The following is a 14,881-nucleotide window of genomic DNA, read 5'->3' as shown; positions in this document are numbered from 1 at the left end:
GCTGTCAAGGGAATAGGGTATTCTGTTTCCTCATTGTAATACATATTAATCCTCAGAGAAGATGCCACTACTGAATTTATCCTCAGTAGAAAATTTGCTTTTAGTTATTTTTTTTCCTTATTGGGACAGCTTGTACAAACTGGCCACTTTTTCTTTCCCATGTTTATAATTGTGGTACAGACTTCTAAAAGATACCTATCCTGGGGCCAGCTGGGTAGCTCAGTAGATTGAGAGCCAGTCCTAGAGATGGGAGGTCCTAGGTTCAAATCTGGCCTCAGATACTTCCCAGCTGTGTGACCCTGGGCAAGTCATTTGACCCCATTGCCTAGCCCTTACCACTCTTCTGCCTTGGAGCCAATACACAATATTGACTTCAAGATGGAAGGTAAGGGTTTTTTTTTTAAATAAATAAATAAAAATAAAAGATACCTATCCCATTAAATGGATTTTATGTGTATATTCAAAGTTAATTAACTTTTATAGGTATCAACATCCAAATGAAATGTAGACATTTGTCTTTTCTTCCTAAATGTTCCCTTCTAGTGAACTTTTCTGATTTCTGTTGACGACACTAGGATGTCTCCCAGGTTTGAAACTGGTGATATCCTCAACACCTTACTCTCCTGCACCTCTAATATTCAATTAGTTGCCAAACCCTATTTGTTCTGCATCCATAATTTCTTTTGCAACTGATGGCTTCTCAGTGCTCACATAGCCACCACCTTAGTACAGACCTTCATTACCTCTTGCTTGGACTTTTTTTGGTTTGTCTTCCTGCCTTTCTCCAGATCTCTGTCATTCTATCCCATTCTGTCCTTCAAACAATCAACAAAATGGGTTATCATAAACTTGCCATTCCCCTTTTCAATAAAATTCCAGTGATTGCCTTTGACCTCCAGGATAAAATATGAAGCCCTTCAAAGCTTCTCTGCATTCCATACACCTAGTACTCCATCTCTAGTCTCTGAGCTACAGATAGGTCTGTCTGTCCTCCATTCTTAGCATATATCCCTTTATCTGCACCACTTAGAATCCCTTATTTCCTTCAAGATACATCTCAAGCACCCCATTTTACATGAACATTAGTTGATCTGCCAAGTGCTAGGGTCCTCTCCTCTAACTACCTTATATTTCATCCCCCATTTATTTTATAATATATATAGTATAGATATGTACATATATTATGTATGTACATATACATATATCCACACATAAATATACCTCCATTTGCATATACAAACATTTATACTACGTGTGTGTATATGCCAGTCAGTAAAAATTTATCAAACTCCTATTATGTGCCAGACATTGTGCTAAGTGCTGGGAAGACAAAAAGAGTCAAAAGACTAATTTTGTCCTCAAGGAACTCACAATCTAATGAAGGAGATAACAAGTAAGCAAATATGTACATAGAAGCCCTATGCAAGAAAACAGGATGGGATTTTAGCTGAGACTTAAAAGAAGCCAGAGAGGTCAGTAGATGGCATTGAGGAGGGAGAGCAGAGAGATGAAGAGTTTTGTTCATGAAACAGCAAGGTCAATGTCACTGGACTAAAGAGTTAGTGGTAATGAAGTATAAGAAAGGGAGTGGGGAGGGTCTGGGTTACAAAGGGCTTTGAATGCCCAAAAGAGTATTTTGTATTAGCTCCTAGAGGCCATAGGAAGCCGCTAGAGTTTTTTGAGTTATAGGGTGACATGATCAGACTTGCATGTTAAGAAAATCACTTTAGTATCTGAATAGAGGATGAAATGAATTGAGGAAAGACTTGAAGCAGGCTGAGCAACCAGCAGGCTATTGCAGTAGTCCAGGGCTAAAGTGATGAGGGCCTACACCAGAGATGGGGCAGCATCAGGGGAGAGAAGGGGCATGTAGGAGAGGTATTGCAGAGGTGAAATTAACACGCCTTGGCGAGAGATTAGACATGGGGAATGAAAGAGAGTGAGGGGGGCAAAATGACTTCTGGATGGTGAGTCTGAAGGACTGAGAGGATCATGTTGTCCTGAGTAATTTAAGAGAGGAAGAAAATTTAGGGGGAAGATAATAAGTTTAGATTTAGACATATTGAGTTTAAGCTGTCTATTAAACATCCAGTTCAAGGTGTTTGGTAGACAGTTGGAGATGAAAGAATAGAGGTTGGCTGAAAAGTTGGGTCAGGATAGGTAGATGTGAGAATAATTAGCATAGAGATGATAATTAAGTCCTTGGGAGGTGATAAGATCACCAAATGAAGTAATAGAGAAGAGAACCCATGATAAACATATATGGGACACTGACAGTTAAAGGGTGTGATCTGGATCAGAATCTAGCAAAGGAGACAGGGAAGGAGTGGGCTACTAGATAGGAAGAGAATTAGGAAAGGATTGTGACTGTGGAGAAGAGAGTATCAAGGAGGGGAAAGTAATCAACAATGTCAGAGGCTACAGAGAGGCTTAGGAGAATGAGGTTTAGAGAAAAGCATTAGATTCAGTGACTAAAAATTCCTTAGTAAAATTAGAGAGAAGCCTTTCAGTGGAATAATGAGGTCAGAAGCCAGATTATGAAAGGATTAAGAGGAGAGTGAGAAGAAAGAAAACAGACACATATTGTAGGAGGCCTTTGCAAGGAGTTTAGCCACAAATAGCAGGAAAGGATGATGGGAACAGGGGACTGAACAGGGTAGAAGAAACAAGTGAAGAATTTTTGACTGTAGGCAGTAGTCAAGTAGATATTGAAGATAAATGAAATAATGAGGGTATTAGAGGACAATCTGTTGGAGAAGACAGAGTGAGATTGTGCAGATAGAGGAGTTAATCTTGATGAAGAGTAAGGCTACCTCTTTGAGTGAAACAGGGCCAGAGGAGATAGTCCCAGAAAACATCTGAATCACATGAAATGAGACGTAAAAAAGAGGAGAAAAGAGAGAGCTCATGGAAAATCACTTTAAATTTTTCTATAAACAATGAGGCAAGGCTCTCGGCTAAGAGGGTAAATGGAGGGAATGCTTTGGGAAGTTTGAGGATGAATGAAAAGTTTTGAAAGAGCTACTATGGAGGATATAAAGTAAGTTGATAAAGGAGGTATAGTAGGATTGCCTAACAGCATTGAGGGCCCAATTGAGGTCATGTAACATAAATTTGTGGTTGACCCATTCTAAATACTTATATGATTTTCTCTGCCTCCAATAATAGTGGCACATTTGTAATAACAAAGTGTGACAAGGAAATCACTTTTGAGGTTACAAAAGGTGGGACTAATGCAAGGCTAAGGCTTGGCAGGAATATATAAGCACTTTGATAAGGGGCTAAGGACTGAAGAGAAGAATCCAGAATAGAACTGAATTGCTTCACTATGGAGTCAAAGTGAGGAGAAGAGAATGGCTAATACAGGGGAAAGTGGGTAGAGAACCAGGATTGAGAAAGCACAGAATTGGATGGAACCAGGATTGGAGAGCACAATGTAGACAAAGGGTTGGGTTTGGTAAGAGAAGGCAGAGAAAGAAATGGAAAGCCAATAGATTATGATCAGACACGGGAATTTTGGAATTCTCAAAAACAGAGGTTGATACATTGATGACAAGATCAAGGATATGACCATATTTGTATGTGGCTGAAGTGAGGCAAAGGAACTGAGTAATTAATGTTTGAGGGAGAGTCAGTATGCATGTTGAAGTGCCCAAATATGAGTTCTGGATTTGGGGTGAGGGATAAATTGTGGTCTAGAGACCAAATTTATTGAGGAAGGAACAGGAGTGATCTGGAAGTCTATAGACAACAGAAGCCAGGATTTTGATTGAGTGGTAGATATGAATAGCAAAAACCTAAAATAAAAATGAAAGATTACTTAGTAGAGGTGGGAGAAGAACCTAGAAATGGCAATGGGAGAAAGATGTATTTCTAACTTCTCTTCTTCAACCAATTAGCTGAGGAGAATAAGGGGAAATGTAGCCATCCCTCAGAAAGGGTGGCTAAGGAGGTTGTGTCATTGGAGGAAGCTAGAGATAGCTAGAAAATGGAAGGAGTGGGTGGAAAAGATGGTGGAGCAAAGTTCATTGCCAAAAAGAAAAGGATGCCAAAACCTGAAGAGTAGTGTTTAGTTGGGACTTTGGGATGGGACTTTGAGGAGGATGGGATAAGGAATTGGATTTGAGGTTGTGAGGATAGGGTTTGAATGATGATCTTTAGGGCTTGAGAATTATTAGGATGGATAGGGTATGATCAGATGTGAACATAAGGTAAAAGACAGACAGTCAGGTAGGGAACCCTGTTTCAATAATCCTATTCAAAGATTTTATTTATATGTGGGTGAATATGTGCATGAAATGAATACATACATGTGTGTACATATATATGCATGAACACATAAATATATACATGCTTGTGTGTATATATATACTCCCTCTATTCACTGTAACCCCTGTGGGAGCAAGAACTCTTTCATTTTGTCTTTTGAATCTCTAGAACCTGCTACAATTCCTTTCATGACAAGAACTTAAGAAATATTTGTTGATTGATTGACCTCATTAATGTGGTGTTATAGGATCATGGGATAATAGGATTTAGAGCTCATTTTGCATAAGAGGAATCTGAATCCCAAAAGAATTGAGAAGTTTTCTTACATTTATATAGGTAATTTGCATATTACCTATATGACTGAGTAATTCACTTAACCTCTCTGGCCTCTATTTCTCATCTATAAAGTGAAGGAGTTGGACAGGGCCTCTAAATCTATAATCCGATGATTCTAAATCCTAGAGCAAGGATTTGAACCTGCCATGATTCTGAGTGTAATGTGATTCCCACCACTCTAAGCTGCTTCCCAAACCAAATTGTTACAGAGATGTAGAGTATGCTTGAAGTATCCACTTTAGATTGAAGCACAACATTAAGAATTATTTTTAATTCTTCTATTAAAGTTGTACTCAGGAAACATTTACTTACACATAGAATAAAGTATGTGCTCCAAATTATTCTTGTCTTGTCATTTTATAAAAAGAAATTGGCATATAATAATAATAGTTAACATTTATACAACACTTTTAAGGTTTGCAAAGCACTGTGTGGTGAAAATTTATCACACCAGTACAAAACTCCAAGTTAAATAGGTTTAATGGGAGAGAGCTAGTCTCACAATAAAGCCAGACTCTGGTCAATGCCAAGACCAAAGACCCCAAGACTTAGGAGATAACCTTTTTTATGGAGAGAAATCATATGACATAGTGATAAATTAATACAGTCAAAAATTAAAGTAGAATAGATGTACAAATCTTTCACATAGGCAGGTCCTAACTAATGAAGCAAATGCTGAATAAACTGAAAAGTACAAAAATAATCACTATGGGTGGTATACCATGTCAGATATTATGGTTGACCTTTTCAAGGCCTCTGCAATAAGGGGTTGGGGTCTAATTGTTTTTCTGCTGACAATTATTATAAAATACTAGGAGTCAGCAGTTGAATGATTGATATTTGAACCCAAGAGTAGTTTTCCACCTCCTTACTGACTGTCCTGAGCTCACACCCAAGGTGTGGTGGGCTTGGTAGAAACTTTTGGGTTGCAGGCTTAAGGTCAAAGTGCTTACCAGTAAGATTTGATACCACTCTAGGCTATATATTTTCTTAGCAAATTATATTATTTGACTATTAACTCAAAAAACTAATGATTATGCTACAAAAACAACCATAAAGGCTAACACTATTATAATCATGAAAGGGGTGGGGGTTTCATGCTCACAACTGTACATATATTAACTTATTTGATTTCCACAACAACCTTGTGAGGTAAGGTGCTATTTGTCATCCCCATTTTATAGATGAGAAATCTGAAGCAAAGGGTTACATAATTGATAAATATGTGAGGCAAGATTAGGACTCAAATTTTTCTGACTCAAAGTCCCATCCTCTATCCTCTGGGTCACCTAACTATGTTTATTAACAGTTCTTCATTAAATGTTAGATTTATCCAATTATTTTAATCCAATAATGTATCATAGTATTTTTTACCATACCTATTAAGATATCTCAATTAATATAGGGAATGCCATGATAAAAATTAAAACATTAAATGAAAAATGTAAAGTACTTTATAGAATATAAAGTTTTATATGAAAATAATTTGTGCATTTAACATGATATTCAGAAGGTAGAAGTTTTCATGATCAGGATCTTAGTGGAGTACTGTTTCCAATTTCTTCATTTTTTGGGTGACATGGCCCCTTTCACCTTTTGGGAATCATAAATAATATTTGGCACTATAGGATTGAGAATGTACTTTAAAATTATCTGGGCTCTTTATCTAAAGAAAAAACACAGAGCAATTGTGGAAGATGTCAGAAGGGTGGGGGAAGACACTCAGCCAACCTTAGTGTCTGGTGCCTTGGAGCTACTCTGAGAGAGGAAAGCTGTTTAGTTAAAAACAGATCTTGGGGAATGTACATAGTTGTAGGTAATTATGTAGAGAAGTGTCCATAGCTTTGCACTTTCTGTTTGTCTATAAACTTGGGAAAGAATGAAAACCAAGAGCTGACTTGAAGGAAAAGACTAAGGCATTTTCTTAGCATTAGGGGAAAAAAAAATCATAGATAAGGCTTTTATCTATGATAATGGATTAGGGAGAAACTGCAGTTTGACTAAATTAAAGCACTATTGGGTAGATATGGAAAAGCCTCTTGACTGGGAAAGAATTATGAAATAAAGGAAGTAAGGCTTTTCTCCTCAGAATAAATGAGTAAAGAAGGAAGCACTGAAGTATCGATTGATAATAATTAAAGGATTAGAGGGTAGGTATGAAGTTATCTTGTTTTTTTATTTCTTGATTATTGTGAATTTTCTACTGTCTAATAAAGATTAATTGCTCTGCATTATTATTAGGTTGCAATTCTCATAGCAAAATCTTAAGTTTATGGAAATTTGTGTCATAGTCAAAAACATTTAACCACAATGGCATCTATATAGAATTTCAGCTTTCAAACTTGTCCCCCTTCTATCTTTCCTGTCTTCTACTTTATTCCCACCTTCAAAAACTCCCCAGTCCAGTGATATTGGCCTCTTTGCCATTCCCTGAACAAAACACTGACACACTCCATCTCCAAACTCAGTATATTTTCTTTGAATGCTTTCCAGGCCTAGAATTCTGGAATTATCATCCCTGCCTTCTGGGGTTGGTCATCTGTGTCAAAAGCTGCAGAGAGGTCAAATAGGGCTATGAAATAAGAGGGGAGGGGAAGGGATCTCACATCTGAGATTATTAATAACTTTGAAGAGTTTGTTGGTATTGATTCCCAAGTACCAATTGAAAGCAAGAAGAAAGATGGGGTTGTAAATATAACTGAAAGAGGCTGAGGAGTGAGTGAGTGGTGAGGAAGTGACTTTTTCCAGGAAATTGTCTGTGAAAGGGATTAGAGAAATGAGGGTGAAGCTTGAGGAGATGTCAGGATCAAACAAAGGTTATTAAAGGTATAGTAATTATTTTAGGTCTTAGTCCTATAAACTGAACCCTATAAGTGACAACAAAGTTCACACTCAACTCTCAGTAATCAAGTTTCCAGATACTAAATGGTTATATCTCTCCCATCCATACCCTTTCTCTATTTCCACTGACTACATACATGTACCTTTGGGAACTGTTAAAGCAGTTCCTCCCCTGAAATGCATTTCTACCCTTGAATTTACTCTTCTAGTATACCACTATATACTTGTCACAGTAAGTTTTCTTACTTATAGATATACTCATGTCTCTTCTCTACTCAAAGATCTTCAATGACTATTTTCTCCTTAATAAGAAGGACTTAACACTTTTTGTATCTTTCTGGATACAAAGCGCAGTACTCTGTACACAGTATTTTTGTTATTTAGTCATTTTTGGTCCTGACTCTTCAGACCCCTGTTAGAGTTTTCTTAGCATAGATAGTGGAGTGATTTGCCATTTCCTTCTCCAGAAACACAATAGGTACTTAATGTAAATGTTTCTTGAATGAATGACTAAAAGGATCCAAATAAAGGTAATGGGAAATTTCTCATTCCCAATGAGAAGTTGCTCAGTTTGTGCTCAAAGACCTCTCTAGTGAGGAGGAACCCATTAAATCTTGGCACAGCACATTTCACTTTGTGGAATGCCCACAGTTTTTTGGGAAACCCAGCCTTACCGATATTCAGCTGCCACCTATGTGATTCAATTTGAGTAGTGTGGAAAAGCTGGTTGCAAATGGTAATCTGTGAGTTGGGGTTTATTTGTTCATATCCTATTTAGTGTTTTATTTCAGAATGGTAAACCTAAAATTGATATATTTTACAAATAAAACCATTGATTTGTTACAGGATGCCTATGGTCCATATTCTGCTGATGAGTGCATTTCCTTGCCTGTCTATTCCAGTGCAGAGAGGGATCGCGTGGTGACAAATATCGATGTACCCTGTGGGGGCAACCAAGACCAGTGGATTCAGTGTGGAGCTGCTTTATTTTTAAAAAATCAATAGCATGAAATTACAATAAAAAAACTATCTTAGCAACAATCAACATTAAATATTTAAGCTTTTAAAAGTATGGCTTATCTAGTTTGGGAGTGTTAATTTTAAATATTAGCACATAAGTAACATTTTTTTAACTTAATGGGCTTTTCATTTTAAAGGGTAGTCACAGCACCCTGTTCCTTGTGCAAAAGTAACTTAATGGATTTAATGTTAAAATGAGGAGCTATGCTATGCATTGAAAACAATTCTATGGTATTATTAGATGTTCCTGTTTGTTAAATGTTTAATATTTCCTGTTATAGTACTGAAAAGTGAAAAGAAGAAATTTAGATTCAAAGCTATATATTCTTTGAATATTTTTATATTATAGTTGTTTAATAAAAGATGAGATAATTTTCTCTTATTTTCAGGAATTTGAAAATTTGGTATGTAAATAAGTTTCATATTAAATACCCAGCTGAAAATAGTAATACATTTTAAGTTAGCATGGATAAATTAATGACCATTAGAATTCAACATTAGAATTCAGAAATAAATGAATCAAAGGAGGAGCTGCCCTGGCATATTTAATCATTTCATCTGGGAACATCTGGGTGGAAATTTCCCTAGCAATCAACAAAACCAAAGCATGTCTGTTAAATGCTACAGCTGACAAAGAACAGTTGATCCAGTGGAGGATTCAATATGGCTACAATGCTTTTGCCAGATGTCCCCTTTCAATAACTAAATTCTCCTATAAAAGTATTTGATTCTCCTTGGTTGATAAAAATTTATAACAAATGAAATATATTAGAAACAAGAAGACAGGGGAATAGTGGAGAAAATGAAGGGGAAATGATGGAGAAAATAATATGGTTTAGGCAGAGGAATTCTTAAACTAATAAAAGAAAAATGCAAACAATGAGTAACTAAATCAAGATCAGAATCAACATAACAGCCAGTGGATCAAAAGCTAGAGAATTGTCTATATCAAAGCAAAACAATATTAGAGCTACATTAGCACAAAGAATGCTAGACTTTGGAGGCAAAGGCCAAGTTCAAGTAGTGACTCAGTTATTGGCTGTTGTGATCTTAAACACATGACCTAACATCTCTGATCTCCCATTTAATCATCTGTAATATAGAAATATTTTTTGATTGTCTGAATACTTCAACTTGGGGTTCCTAGGGCCAATCAGATAATATTCATAAACTAATTCCAGTAAAATAAATGTGAGTTATATCTAAACCCAGGTCCCTCCATCACCTAAGAACAGCAAGAAATGTGACAAATCAAAAGGACAAAAATGACAAGTAAATGATGGGGTGGGGCAGAGAGACCATCATGAGAAAAAGCTGATGGAGAAAGTGATATTTTTGAAAAAAAAAATAAACCAGAATATAGTAAACAAATACTAAAGACTAAAAGAAAATGACACAAAATATGAGTTGAGAGGAAAAGTACTATAGCCACTACTTTGAGAACTCATGAATGATAATACAAATCTGAAATTTCCAAAATGATAGACTAGCAAAGATAGTAGAGTAGAAGGAAGCAGTAATAGCTCTCCCTCTCTACCCCCTCTATAGCTACTCCACAAAGACCCAGAAAATGCAAGGACAAGTCCTTTAATCTAAGGAAAAATAAGTCATTTTTTCAACTTGTTTCATCATAGGGAGACAGCAGTCTTAAGACACTAGTGACTGATTCCAACCAGGAGGGTACTAGGCAGAGCTCTCTAGCCTGGGAACTAAACTGAGGTCTGAGGATGTTCACCAGAGCAAGAGGTACTGATTCCTTTCTGAGGGATGTTGTGCAGACAAGAAGAACAAGTATTAACCAGTAGCTCTGTTGCTCACACCACAGAGCTAGTAGCCACATGAGATATAGTGACAGAGGGGACATGTGCCCTAGGTGTGGTAGACCAGAACAAGAAATAGTCCGAGGCTTAAGGCTGTATACATGAGAAGGATCAGTATTACAAGGAATAACAGCTATTTGACTCACCCAAAACAGTTGGGTCCTAGCCTCCAGCCCAAACTGATGTCTATAGCCAAATAATCAAAGCAAGAGGAATTTTTTTCTTTTTTCTTCCTCTGGATCTGCAGAGCCTTCCAGCTCATTCATAGGTGTGGCAGTAGTCTAGTCTACTGGAGCTTCAATGAGAGCCAGACCCATAACTGTGTTGCCCAAATCCAAACCTGTATCTGGAGCCAGCAAAGATTATACTAGGATGGCAGGAATCAGACTTTGTCCTAAATTGGAATGCTTTAGGTCCATGGAAAACATTGAGGTCCCCAAACTGATCTCCCTCTTAGAACTTTGAGGAACACAACATTTAATGCACAGAAAAAGTAGCATTAAGATTGCAAGGAATAAAAACAGGACTAATACAAAGTCTGAATTCAAGAAGTCTGCCAGAATGAGATGATGATAATCCAATCACAAAGATCTATTTTTGTAACAAAGATACCCATTATACAAATCCAGAAGAGGCGACTCCAAAATGTAAGTGAAGCCTCAAAGAAAAACACACCTTGGGCATAAGATCAACTAGAAATCCTTGAAGAAACAACTTTTTGAAAAAAATTTAAAATGATTTCACAAATGAAATGAGCACTAAAGGAAAATATTATAACAGAAATGAAAATTGAAGAAGAGGTAGGAAGAAAATAGCTTTGTGACTTCTGGTCAAGATGGTGGCTTAGAGAAAGCTAAAGTTCAGATCTCCGGAAACCCTTCCCGACCTATCTCAAACTATAGGCTCCTAGGGTGCCGAAATTCAAAACGATCAACAGCATAGACCCTGGGAATCCTCCTCCTGGACCTGGACCTGGATCAAAAGGTACGGCCCCCCTCAAAAGCCAGAACCCGAGATCACTTGGACCTAAGGGGTAGGAGCGCAGAGTCCAAGGCTCCGGGAATCCGCGGCCCCTCCCCCCTCAGAGAGCAGGGTCGTCTGAAACAACAGTAACCCTCAGGGCGGCAAGACAGCCTCAGGGCCAGCTATTCTGAAGGCAACTTCCAGAAAGCAACCCGACCCAGTGGAGGGGGCACCCAAACAGCAGGGAAACAGAGAGAGCTGGGGGCGAATGTAACCCCCTGGCCGGATCCTTCCATTCCAGTTCCAGTGAAAGTCACTGCCTTAAGGCATACTCAGTTCAACTCAGGGAAAGCTCATAGAATGGACAATCTGCCCAGGACTAAAGCCTCTGAACACCAGACAGAGATAAGAAAAGCTAATCCTCCCCATTCAGAGATGGCAAACTCCACAGAAGCACAGAAGCCCCAAAATCCCAAGAAAAATAAGAAGAAAGGGGCGACTTTGGACACAGTCTATGGAGCCAAAATACAGAGGAGATAGAAGACGATACACAAGAAAATGCTCCGAAACCTTCCAAAGGAAATGGAAACTCTCCACAAACCCATGAAGAATTTGAATCAGAAATGACCAAAAAGATGGAAGCCTTCTGGGAGGAAAAGTGGTAAATAATGCAAAAGAAATTCACGCATCTACAAAACCGGTGTGACCAAACTGAAAAGGAAAACCAGGCTTTAAAGGCCAGAATCAGGCAACTGGAAGACAACGATCGTGTAAAAGAGCAAGAATTAATAAAGCAAAGCCAAAATACCAAGAAATTAGAAGAGAACATAAAATATCTCACCGACAAGATGAAAGATCTGGAAAATAGAGGGAGAAGAGATAATTTAAGAATAATTGGACTTCCAGAAAAGCCAGAAATAAACACCAAACTCGACATCGTGATACAAGATATAATCAAAGAAAATTGCCCAGAGATTCTAGAACAAGGGGGTAATACATCCACTGACAGAGCTCATAGAACACCTTCTACACTAAACCCCCAAAAGACAACTCCCAGGAATGTAATTGCCAAATTCCAAAGCTATCAAACAAAAGAAAAAATCCTACAAGAAGCCAGAAAAAGACAATTTAGATATAAAGGAATGCCAATCAGGGTCACACAAGGCCTTGCAAGTTCTACTCTGAATGATCGTAAGGCATGGAACATGATCTTCAGAAAGGCAAGAGAGCTGGGTCTTCAACCAAGAATCAGCTACCCAGCAAAACTGACTATATACTTCCAAGGGAAAGTATGGGCATTCAACAAAATAGAAGATTTCCAACTTTTTGCAAAGAAAAGACCAGAGCTCTGTGGAAAGTTTGATACCGAAAAACAAAGAGCAAGGAATACCTGAAAAGGTAAATATTAAGGAAAGGGGAAAGGAGAAAAATGTTTATTTTCTTCTTTTATTCAAACTCTCTTCTATAAGGACTACACTTCTATCAATCTATGTATACTAACATGTGGGGAAAATGTAATGTATAAATAGGGGGTAAAGAAAGACCAAATAGAATAATCTTTCTCACACAAAGATTCACATGGGAAGGGGAGGGGAAGAAAACTCCTATAAGAAGGAGAGGAAGAAAGGGTTTTTTACTTAAACCTTAATCTCAGGGAAATCAACTCTGAGAGGGAAAAACATCCAGATCCATTGGGATCTTGAAGTCTATCTTACCCAACAAGGGTAGGGAGAAGGGAAAACCAAGGGAGGGGGGAAGGGGGAGAGGGAAAACAAAAAGGGAGGGAAAGAGAGGGGGGAGGGGGAGGGAAGAAAAAGGGAGGGTCTAAAAAGGGAAACATCAAGGGAGGGGACAAGGGGGACTGATTCAAAGTAAATCACTGGACTAAAAGGTAGAGCCGAAGAAGAAAAGGTCAGAATTAGGGAAGGATATCAAAATGCCAGGGAGTCCACAAATGACAATCATAACTTTGAACGTGAATGGGATGAACTCACCCATAAAAGGTAGACGAATAGCAGAATGGTTTAGAATCCAAAACCCTACCATATGTTGTCTTCAAGAAACACACATGAGGCGGGTTAACACCCACAAGGTCAGAATTAAAGGATGGAGTAAGACCTTGTTGGCCTCAACTAACAGAAAGAAGGCAGGAGTGGTAATCATGATATCTGATAAAGTCAAAGCAAAAATAGACCTGATCAAAAGGGACAGGAAAGATAATTATATTTTGTTAAAAGGGACTTTAGACAATGAGGAAATATCATTAGTCAACATGTATGCACCAAATAATATAGCACCCAAATTTCTCATGGAGAAACGAGGAGAATTGAAGGAAGAAATAGACAGCAAAACCATATTAGTGGGAGACTTAAACCAACCATTATCAAATTTAGATAAATCAAATCAAAAAATAAATAAGAAAGAGTTAAAAGAAGTGAATGAAATCTTAGAAAAATTAGAATTAATAGACATATGGAGAAAAATAAATAGGGATAAAAAGGAATACACCTTCTTCTCAGCACCACATGGCACATTCACAAAAATTGACCATACATTAGGTCACAGAAACATAGCACACAAATGCAGAAATGCAGAAATAATGAATGCAGCCTTCTCAGATCACACGGCAATAAAAATAATGATTAGTAATGGTACATGGAAAACCAAATCAAAAACCAATTGGAAATTAAACAATATGATACTCCAAAATCATTTAGTTAAAGAAGAAATAATAGAAACAATTAATAATTTCATCAAGGAAAATGACAATGGCAAGACATCCTTTCAAACCTTTTGGGATGCAGCCAAAGTAGTAATCAGAGGTAAATTCATATCCCTGAATGCTTATATTAACAAAATAGGGAGAGCAGAGATCAATCAATTGGAAATGCAAATGAAAAAACTCAAAAGTGATCAAATTAAAAACTCCCAGCAGAAAACCAAACTAGAAATCCTAAAAATTAAGGGAGAAATTAATAAAACCAAAAGTGATAGAACTATTGATTTAATAAATAAGACAAGAAGCTGGTACTTTGAAAAAACAAACAAAATAGACAAAGTACTGGTCAATCTAATTAAAAAAAGGAAGGAAGAAAAGCAAATTCACAGCATCAAAGATGAAAAGGAGGACAGCACCTTCGATGAAGAGGAAATTAAGGCAATCATTAAAAATTACTTTGCCCAATTATATGGCAATAAATACACCAATTTAGGTGACATGGATGAATATATACAAAAATACAAACTGCCTAGACTAACAGAAGAAGAAATAGAATTCTTAAATAATCCCATATCAGAAAATGAAATCCAACAAGCCATCAAAGAACTCCCCAAGAAAAAATCCCCAGGGCCTGATGGATTCACCAGTGAATTCTATCAAACATTCAGAGAACAGTTAATCCCAATACTATACAAACTATTTGACATAATGAGCAAAGAGGGAGTTCTACCAAACTCCTTTTACGACACAAACATGGTACTGATTCCAAAACCAGGCAGGTCAAAAACAGAGAAAGAAAACTATAGACCAATCTCCCTAATGAATATAGATGCAAAAATCTTAAATAGGATACTAGCAAAAAGACTCCAGCAAGTGATCAGAAGGATCATCCACCATGATCAAGTAGGATTTA

General features: G+C 37.3%; 1 protein-coding gene across 2 annotated transcripts in view; it reads left to right on the top strand.

The window, feature by feature from the left end:
• DYNC2H1 (dynein cytoplasmic 2 heavy chain 1) overlaps positions 1–8,848 on the top strand; it is a 453,597-nt gene extending 444,749 nt beyond the window's left edge. For both annotated transcript variants that reach the window (XM_056794452.1, XM_016433898.2), the window contains exon 89: positions 8,293–8,848. In XM_056794452.1, the coding sequence (XP_056650430.1) occupies positions 8,293–8,451 (159 nt within the window). In that variant the 3' untranslated portion in view covers positions 8,452–8,848. The remainder of the gene's footprint in view (positions 1–8,292) is intronic.
• The last annotated feature ends 6,033 nt before the right edge of the window (positions 8,849–14,881 follow it).

This window comes from Monodelphis domestica, chromosome 4 (genome assembly GCF_027887165.1).
Source record: "Monodelphis domestica isolate mMonDom1 chromosome 4, mMonDom1.pri, whole genome shotgun sequence".
NCBI lineage: Eukaryota > Metazoa > Chordata > Mammalia > Didelphimorphia > Didelphidae > Monodelphis > Monodelphis domestica.
This window is presented reverse-complemented; position numbering and strand designations above follow the sequence as displayed.